The sequence below is a fragment of the Meles meles genome, chromosome 6 (genome assembly GCF_922984935.1).
Source record: "Meles meles chromosome 6, mMelMel3.1 paternal haplotype, whole genome shotgun sequence".
In the NCBI taxonomy this organism is placed as follows: domain Eukaryota; kingdom Metazoa; phylum Chordata; class Mammalia; order Carnivora; family Mustelidae; genus Meles; species Meles meles.
Window position 1 is genome coordinate 110,852,504 of NC_060071.1, and position 10,048 is coordinate 110,862,551.

A 10,048-nucleotide genomic window follows, 5' to 3' on the forward strand; every position below is an offset into this window, starting at 1 on the left:
CATCTGTAAAATGGGGTAGTGATAATATAGTACCTTCCTAGAGAGTTGTTTTGAGGATCAGATAGAGTCGTGTATATACTATGCTGAGTGTGACTTATTGCTGTTATTGTCAGTCCAATGAAACGCTCAAACAGGGAGCAGAATGAGACACGAAGGATGACTTTCTGGCCTTTATGCATTATGCAATATTTAATTTATCCCAATATTTCATAGCTTCTCTTTCTCCTCTTTAAACAAAATCACTTATATGTACACTCAGTCAGCATGAGGAAAAGTCTAAGTCTTAAGTTTGAGAGTCATTTGTCCTCCATCTTTTATTCAAGGCATTAATTTCTGTCTCAAAATATCTACAACTGGACCAGATTGGTGGCTGGCCTTCACATATCTTTTGCTTCTAAATCCATCTCCTTTGATAACCACTTCTGAAAACGCTACACCTTTTCTTCCCCGCAGGGAGAGTCCTGATTAGGGCCAGTTTTTATAAAGCACAAGATCCTCAGTTAGACTGTGAGCCCTCTTTAAGCAGAGGCTGCGATTTCTACCTTTAAGCAGCCGAGCACCCAGGAAGTTGCCCAGTGCAAAGTGGGAAATAAAGACTGTAGATGATGGTGGTGATGGTGATGTTGGTGGTGATGGTTATGGTGATAGAGGAGATGTTGTTGATGATGAAGAGAATGATAGAACTTGGGGTACTACCCACTGGCCTTTGAGGGGGCAACAGAGGGTAAAGAAGAGAATATAAGGCTCCAAAGCCAGACAGACTGTGGTTCAAATCCTGATTCTATCACTGACTAGTTGTATAGCTTCAACTAAACAAGCAAGCAAACAATACCTTAATTTTTTTAGTAACTTATTAGCACTGTTCTCTCTTTACCCTCCCATTTTTGCCAGCCCTGATGCTTATAGCTCCTGGAAGAATGATCTCTTCCCCAAGCTAAACCTTTCTTAAAACTTCCTACCACTACATACCAAGAGTTAGGATGGGCTTCCCTTCCTGCCTTGAAGTTCTTTTTGTCACCACCTTGTCACTTCCAATGTCTCTGATTTTCCCTTCACTCACCAGGAAAGTTTATTCCATGCCATAGTTATTTTTAAATACCTTCCTTTGATTTTTCTCTTCAGGCAATACCCCATTTTGTACCACATTTGCCCCCTTCCCCTAAGATCCCTCATTCTCCTTCTGCCTTTATTCACACTTGCTGAATTCCTATTCTCTGATAATTTTGCTAACTGGAAGATTTATCATTTCCTCCTAAATGCCAGACATGACTTCCATTTTCTGAGAATGCCAAAACCCACACAATTGTTTTGCCTTTAACAGACAAGTACTGTAGATATTTGTTAAATGTTAGTTCAGCTGCATTAAGTCTGTGTGTGTGTGTGTGTGTGTGTGTATGCACATCCACACATATAATGAGTGCTAAAGAGGAGAGATTATCTCATCCATTTTGTATTACATCGAGCGTAGCAAGATATATACAGATAATTTATAAAACTGATGATCATAATGATGCCATGAGCATGGGAAAAATTAAGTATCTTTAGCTCTGATATGAATCATGTATTTCCATCTTTGATAAAATAGTGACATATACCCAGCTATCACACAGAAGTTCAAATACTCATTAACATCTTTAAATATAAGGAAGAAAAGGTGGCTATTTCACATTGAAATCTTTATATGATAGCTGATATCATACCATATCTAGTTTAAAGTACTTATTCAAGTAAGTCTGTGAAATGCTGAAGACAAAAGGGGTAAGGTGGAGAAAAGGAAAGAAAGAGGGAGAAAACATAAAAATATCTTTTTAAAATTCCGAGTAAATGATTCTGTGAACAGTGGCGTTTAAGGTGAGAAATTTCACACACACAAATCCAAAATTTTTCTTTCGAATTTTAAAAAGCATCCTTCTTTTGCATATTTCTGAAAATATCTCCAGCATGATGGAAGTTTTTGACTTTATGCCCAAATTATTAACACCCTATTACATCTAGTAATACCTCATCTATTCTCCCTGTCTAATAACAACATTTTTTAGACAAATCATGTCTATAAAAGCAAGAATTCATTTCTTTTCATAAATATACGCAAACTTCCAAATACAGGAGAGTATAATGCCCGTGGAAAGCTCTATGTTTATTCCAAGAATACAGCCACTTCTCAAAATGATTTTAGAATTCTTCTTTGTAATCATCTTGGGTTCATGAGCCACATATGAAAGTCAATCTTTTTACTTTATAGAGCTCTTATTTTTGTATACATAAAAAAAAAGTGGCATTACTCACCTGACTCAATCAACTTGACTTCAAATTACATTTTTGGCTGCATTTAAAAATCAAATTTACCTCAAAAAGCAAGATGTTCTACAATGAAAGTTATTATTTTTTTTAATATGAAAGTACCCTGAGAACAGCACCCCCAAAATGAATAGAAACCAAAGTAGCAGGTGAGGGTAAAAGTAAAGCTTTAAAGCTTCCCAAGGCAGATAATTTGGTGGGTAGATTGAGGGACATTAATTTTTAAAGTATAATCTTGGAATATGTTTTTTTTTTTTTTTTAAATATTTTATTTATTTATTTGACAGACAGAGATCACAAGCAAGCAGAGAGGCAGGCAGAGAGAGAGAGAGAGGAAGCAGGCTTCCTGCTGAACAGAGAGCCCGACGCGGGGCTCGATCCCAGGACCCTGGGATCATGACCCGAGCCGAAGGCAGAGGCTTTAACCCACTGAGCCACCCAGGCGCCCCTTGGAATATGTTTTTAAACAGCCACATTTCTTTATGTTTATACTTCTCTTGGCCCCTCAGATGGTTGATTTTCTGGTAATAAGACACAATTTCAAAATCCTTGAATGGTTTAAAATGGGATATGAATATAGTTTCCCACAAAGATTACAGGGACATGGGGTGAGAGAAAGTGCACCAAAGTGTGTAAAGATAAGGATTTTTCGTTTCTAACGGGAGCACCCAAACCGTGTCTCAAAGGTGCGAGTCCTAACAATCTCCACTTTTGTTGGATGCTGGTGATTTGGAGGGGTTTCAAGTAATTCTGAAGGTCTCCTATTCTTTCCTGAAACTCTATGTATTTGAACAAATCCTGGTTCCACTCAATGATTTTTGTTTGTTCGTTTCACAGTGTGATTCCTATAACATGAGCTTACCGGCAATTATGAATTCTATTTTTGTCATTGTTGGCACTTAACAGTTCACAATGCTTGGTTGTGTGGTTTGATATTGTTTTAATTTTTGCATTTTACATTTGGCACTTTTGAAGAAGGGCACATTGTCTTGTACGTCATTTTGGGGAAAGTGGTAAGCCTCCCCCTCTGTCTCTTTTTTAAATGTTTGGGTTTGTGAAATAACACGATTCTCCCCGGAATCCTGTATCATTAAACGGAGCAGGTGAAATTTTGCCTTCATAAGCTGTGCATCCTAACCCTTCTTAGAGGCTGGTGTCCCCAGCTTCGGATTTAGGTTGTTTGACCCCTGCTGTCACAGGCCCTGGGGGCCCCTCCCTGCAGAAAAGCACAGCTGGATTTTTTCGAGCCCACATGGCCACATCCCCTCCCATCCTGCTGGCCTGGTTGGAAGAAGACATCCTGCCGCAGGCTCCCAGCCGGTTGGCGTAGCGGTTTCTAAGGCGATTGCGGCTTCTGGCCTGCAGACCCGGGCCCTGGCTGGGAAGGAAAGCATCCACATTCCTAGTCCGGTAGCCCTCTTCCCGGCTGCGTCCCAGGAGCATCGAAATGTTGGGGTTGCGAATGGCATAGATGACGGGGTTGATGGCCCCGTTGGCCCAGGTCAGCCAGACCGCCACCACGTTGAGGAGCGAGGGGGCCTGCGCGGCCTGGGCGTGCCGGGCCGCGGCCAGCAGCACCAGGAAGCAGTAGGGGCCCCAGCAGCAGATGACGAAGACGATCATGATCAGCACGGTGGTGGCCGTGCGCACCTCGCTGAAGAAGCGCAGCACGCGCGCGTACGTGGTCAGGGGCCGCACGCGCACGTCGGACAGGCGCACGGTCTTGCAGATGTGGTAGTGGCAGAAGCACATGAGCAGGAAGGGCAGCAGGTAGCAGGCCACCACCAGCCCCACGCTGTAGGCCGCGCCCAGCTGCGCGGGGTCCGGGGACGTCCGGTACAGGCAGCCGTGGAAGCTCTGCGCCGCGGGGGGCTCCCGGGGCGCGCGGAGCAGCTCCCAGGGCAGGGAGAAGCCCAGCGCCGCCAGCCAGGTGCCCGCCAGCAGCTGCAGCGCGCGGCGGCGGCCGATCTTCTCCCGCGGCGGCCGCACGATGGCGCAGTAGCGGTCCAGCGAGATGAGGGCCACGCTGAGCGTGGACACGATGCCGAAGCACGAGCTGAAGAAGCGGCTGGCGGCGCAGAAGCCGCGCCAGGGCCCCGCGGCGGCGGCGGGGGCGGCGGGGGCCGAGCCCCCCGGCGGCGTGAAGAGGTCCAGGAAGGCGGCGGGCAGGCAGAGCAGCGCCGTGAGCAGATCCGACAGGGACAGGGACAGGATGAAGGCGTTGGTGACGGTGCGGAGCTGCCGGTGCTTCACGATCACCCCCATCACCGCGCAGTTGCCCAAGCTAGACAGCAGGAAGATGAGCAGCAGCACGAGCGCCTGGGCCGCCACCGCCGCCCCGTGCGACAGCAGCGGCCTCCCCGCCGCCCCCGCCGCCCGGGGCCCGCCCAGGCCGCCGCCAGCCGAGGCGCCAGTGCCGTCGGCCCCGCTCGCGTCGCTCTGGTTCCCCAGCGCCGCGGCCGCCGCGCTCGCCACGGTGCCGAAGGAGAGCACGGCCGCCGCCGTCCCGGCGGAGGAAGTCCCGCCAGGGGCGGCGGCCGCGGAGGGGGCTCCGGGGTGCGGGCTGCCCCACAAGGCCATTCTCGCTGGCGGGCGGACCGGCGGCGGCGGCTGCTCCTCCATGGGGCCCCGCGGCGGCCGCGGCTGTGTTCATCCCGCGCCGGGGGAGGCGACCGCAAGCCCGAGGGGGGGTGGCTCGGGCGCGGGCCAGAGGCCTGTGCCGGCAGTCGGGCTCGGCTGGAGGGGTGGCGGTCGCCCCGGACCCGGCGGAGCCTTTGACGTGGGTTGCACGCGTTGCCGAGGGAACCGTGTTTACGCAGGAGCGCGGGGCGGGACGCCGCCCGCAGCCCGGGCCCCCTCAGAAAAGCCGGCCCGCACCACCTCTCCCCGAGGTTATCCGGCCTGGGGGTCTAGGCTTTCGAGGGGGCCGGGTCGACCCCCTCGGGGGCCTCCAGGAAAAGCGGGACCGGCCGTCAGAGAAATGGCCAAATTCAACAAGGGTTCACTCTGAAGCCCTCTTGTTGGATACAAATGTCCTACGGGGAGGCCTTTGTTGCGCTTCCTGTTGACGTGTCTGGCACTTCCAAGTAGGAAAGGGATCCCGTTGCTAAAGTGAAAAGCAGTCCAAATCAGGAGAGTTAAACTTTAGGGGCAGAATAATATGAAGCAGGTGTTCTCATACTTGAGCACGCAACAGAATCAGGTACAGGGCTTCTTAAAACACAAGTGACGGGGCCTCACTGGAGTTTCAGGACGGGTAGGTCTGGGGTCCTGTCCCAGAACTTGCATTTCTAACAAGTTCGTAGGTAGTGATGATATTGCTGCTCAGAGGACCTCACTTTGAGAACCACGAAAGTAGTGAGCTTTTTAAAATGCACATTCACTGGCCGACTCCCAGGATTAGGATGAGCCCATGAATCTAAACCCGAAAGGTAATTCTGATACAGGGGCTCTGAGGAGTTAGGATATGGATTTTGGAGGCTACGTGTCGTCTTGTTTTCAAGGGCCTAGACCTCAGGACCATAACAGATTCACACATGGTGGGTGCGGGGGATAGAGAGCAATTGGTTCCTTGCCCTCCTGGCATCCTTCCTCAGTTCTCTGGAATGTAGTGTGTGTGTGTGTGTGTTAAAAGATTTTATTTATTTATTTATTTATTTGACAGAGATCACAAGTAGGCAGAGAGGTAGGTAGAGAGAGGCGGAGGGGGATGCAGGCTCCCTGCTGAGCAGAGGGCTGGATGTGGGGCTCATCCCAGGACCCTGAGATCATGACCTGAGCCTACATAGGCGCCCCATGGAATGGGGTGTGCTTTAAGTCTAAAGTGGTACCAGCCAGGGAGTCACCACTGATGCCACTGCAGGTAACTGGCTAGAAGATTCCGGGACAGGGAGCTCCTGCCTGCCCAGGGAAGCTGCATCTCAAGCTTCTGAGCACAGCCGCTATTGGGGGAAAATGTGATAAACCCTTAGGTTCTCTAAAACCTTGGTTTGCAAAGTGTGGACCCTACACCAGCAGCATTAGCATTACCTGGACCTTGGTAGAAATGCAGATTCTTGGGCCCTGCCCCAAATCCCCAAATCTGAATTCCGGGAGTGGGGCCCAGCCAGATGCCCTGCAAGTGATTCTGATGCACATGCAGTTTGAGAAACAGGACTCAAGAATGACTGGCACACTTGCCCATCTTAGAATCACTGATAGTAGTGCTTTGGATGCTTATTTCAGTGAAGAAAAGTAGTTTCCTGGAAATTTGCAGTATATTTAAGGTGGTACATTAATGCATTATAGGAGTGCATGCTAGGATGTTTGGCAGTATCTCTAGCCTCTACCCACGACATGCCAGTAGTGACAACTAAAAACATCCCTGCAGGAAGGCATGATGACCTCAACTGAGAACCACTGAATTAAGACAAACATATATAATAGATGAATTTATTTAGCAAATCTCTGCTAGGTTTTCAGAGATAACAAATAAGGATCTCAGCCCAAGGAAGCTTACAATTTTAGGTTCTATAGTATCATCATTTCATATAATGAAATTCTACAGAGGTGACTGACTCTTCCTAGGGTAGCTGATGAAGACTTCACACCAGTGGTGACATTGGATTCTCCAAAAAGAGAAGACAGGGAAGGACATTGGATTCCTGTGTAAAGTCTGCAGGTCAGTGCCTGAGTCCTTGACTCTTGGGTACTGGTGAGTGAGGTTAGGGAGTGAAGAGAGAAATAAATGATAAATGATAAAAGTTGACTGGGGCACTCTTATGAAGGCCTCACAGGCCATGTTACAGGGGTTGAACTGCCTTGGGGACAGATGTAGTAAAGACACCAGCTGTTGAAGGAGTTGAAGCATGGGAAGGCTGTAATCAGGTATGGTTCAGAAAGAAAATAGTGACCTCCCGCTCTCCCAGTTTTCTGCCTGCCATGTTTGCCTCAGTGTCCCCAGCCTGTTCACTCCCATCATCTGCCTCTAAATACTAGAGCCCTCTACTATAGTCCTTGGCAGCTCTGAACTTCCTCCCTCATCTCACCCACACACAGAGCTTTGAAAACCATATATCCCTAACTCCATACTACATCTCTAGCCTCAAGCCCTATTGCTTATTACTTGGAATCTCCCCTGAAGGTGCAAAAACATGTGAAACTCAACATGACCGAAATGGAATTTGTGATCCACTTTTCCTAAAAACCCTTGGTCCTCAACCTTTTGTATCTCAGAAGATGGCACTATCTTCCATCTAGAAAACTTGGGCTTCTTTCTAGATTAATTCCTTTTCCTCAACACCAAACCAGCCAATGTCCAATTTATTACCAAGATTTAGGGATTTGACTTGTTAAATGTCTTTGTATCCATCCATTTCTCTCTCTCTCTTTTTTTTTTTTATTTTTTTTAAAGTTTTTTTTTCTCTTTTTTACAGATTGAGAGAGAGAGAGAGAGAGAGAGAGATCACAAGTAGGCAGCAGCAGCCAGAGAGGGGGAAGCAGGCTCCCTGCCAAGCAGAGAGCCCGATACGGGGCTCGATCCCAGGACCCTGAGATCATGACCTGAGCTGAAGGCAGAGGCTTAACCCACTGAGCCACCCAGGCGCCCCTCTCTCTCTTTTTTTAAAAGATTTTATTTATTTATTTGACAGAGAGATCACAAGTAGTCAGAGAGGCAGGCAGAGAGAGAGGAGGAAGCAGGCTCTCTGCTGTGGAGAGAGCCTGATGCGGGGCTCAATCCCAGGACCCTGAGATGATGACCTGAGCTGAAGGCAGAGGCTTTAACCCACTGAGCCACCCAGGCGCCCCCATTCATTTCTTTCATCACTTCATCCCCCACCTAAATTTCAGCTTTCATTCTCTCTTCTTTGAACTACTGCTGCCACTCTGAACTGGTATCCCACATCCAGCCCCTACTCTACCCTGAAGGCAGTAGGCCTTTCTAAGCAAAATACATTTGATCATGCCACTCACTGATTTAAACCCCTCTAACGACTTTCTCCTTTTAATTTAGGATAAGGTCCCCAATCCTTAGTATTTCCTACAAGTCACTGCATGACCTGACGGCTTCCTTTCTGGTCTCATCTGGGGCCACGTTCCTTCTTTCTGCTCCACTCTAGTCACACTGGCCTTTTGTGAGTTTTTTAAACCTCACATCATAGGGCATAGGGCATTGACACTCACTATCTCCTCTGCCTAGAGAGCTCCATTCCTTCACCTTCCCCCATTCCCTTGCATCCCGGTCTCCACATAAATGTTAGTCTCCCAAAGGTAGCCTTTCTTGGCTTGTAGTACATCAGCACGGTCTAGAATTATATTTTTGTGATGAATCATTACTTGTCTCCCACTGTAGACTGTAGGCTTTGTGAAGACTAGAACTTTGTCTGTCTGGCATGTTATTAGATCCTTAACACTTAGCATTTTGGAAAACTGCCAGATACACAAAACCTATTTTTGAGTGACTGTAGAAGGAGAACCTGGCAACCAGGAGACCAGTTAGCCCAGATGAGAAATGAGAAGAGTCTGAATGAAGACATAGTGAAGAAGGAGAAGAGATTTTCAGGAAGTAGCATATGAATTAGGGTCTCCGGATATAAACAATATACACAGAGCATGGTCTCACTTCAACAAAAAAGGGATTCATTGGAGGGATAGGGGGAGTTCAGATTACAAAAGAATAACCTAACAGCTAGCCCCAAGAACAAGAGAAGTCAGGGCAGAGGTAGCAGGTAGAGATGCAGAAACGAATGGAGGGCAATCTCTTTAAAGCACTATTGGAGTAAATCCACGTCAGCCATTTCCAGACCTTATGTCATTTCTCTCAAGATCCCAGGTCCAGGGAGAGAGTCTGGCAGTTCCAGCAAGGCTGCGTGCAGGGGATGGAGAGTTTTCCACAAGGAAAGGTTAGTGTTGTTGATAAAGGAAGGAGTAAGGAACGATGCCAGCCAAATCCACAGACATCTTCCTCTGAAGCTTCAACAGACAGGACAAAAGGGCATGAATGAGAAGGATAAATCGCAAGTTCACGGCTCGTGGGAAGGGGGTACCATTCATCAGGTTAGAGAATACAGGAGGAAGGACACATTCTAGGGGTGTTAGAGTTTGACTTGCCCACCAAGTGGAGGGCCTGCAGTAGGGCTCTGACCCTCAGGATTTAGGGATTTGGAAGTTGTCAGCCTCTCTCTCCAAGAAAGAAAAGCATGGGCCTGGATGTGATGAGTAGGGACAGGGTGTTGAGTGCAGAGAGAGAAGAACCATGGTGGAATGCGAGGGAGTAGAGAAAACTAAGAAGCAAAGGAGAAAATCCAGGCAGGTGAGCGGCATATTTAATGAGGCCAGGCACCCTGGCCATTGAGAAGTCAGCGGTCTGTGTTTCTAGTTTTCATTTTGTTTTGCTTTTCAAAGTAAGGTATTTTTCTCAGCCTCTTCTCAGGAAAGTTGCTGTGACCATGAGGTCGCCTCTCGGCGGAGAGCTCACAGGCTCCTTATGTATTTTAGAGCAAAAAGGAGAAGGACCTGTAAAACCTGGTCCCAAATGGGTAACTAAAATCGATCAGTTAGCAAGTTTTGCTCCTAAATGCAGTCCTACATGTAGCATCAGCATCACCTGGGAGCTTGCTGGAACTGCCCCACCCCATACCTAATAAATGAGAACCTGTAGTTTAAGAGCTCCAGGTAATTCATACCCACGTGTATGAGAAGCATTATCCTAAAGAGGGATGGTATGAAATTTGTGGGTTTTAGGAATTGAAGAGAAGTGTGCCCCAAGTTA

At 47.9% G+C, this 10,048-nt stretch overlaps 1 protein-coding gene across 1 annotated transcript; it reads right to left on the minus strand.

Moving 5' to 3' along the window:
- Nucleotides 1-2,815: 2,815 nt before the first annotated feature.
- Nucleotides 2,816-4,920, minus strand: GPR135 (G protein-coupled receptor 135). Its single transcript, XM_046009517.1, has one exon. The coding sequence runs from the start codon at nt 4,918-4,920 to the stop codon at nt 3,442-3,444; it is 1,479 nt and encodes a 492-aa protein (XP_045865473.1). The 3' UTR covers nt 2,816-3,441.
- Between the last annotated feature and the right edge of the window lie 5,128 nt (nt 4,921-10,048).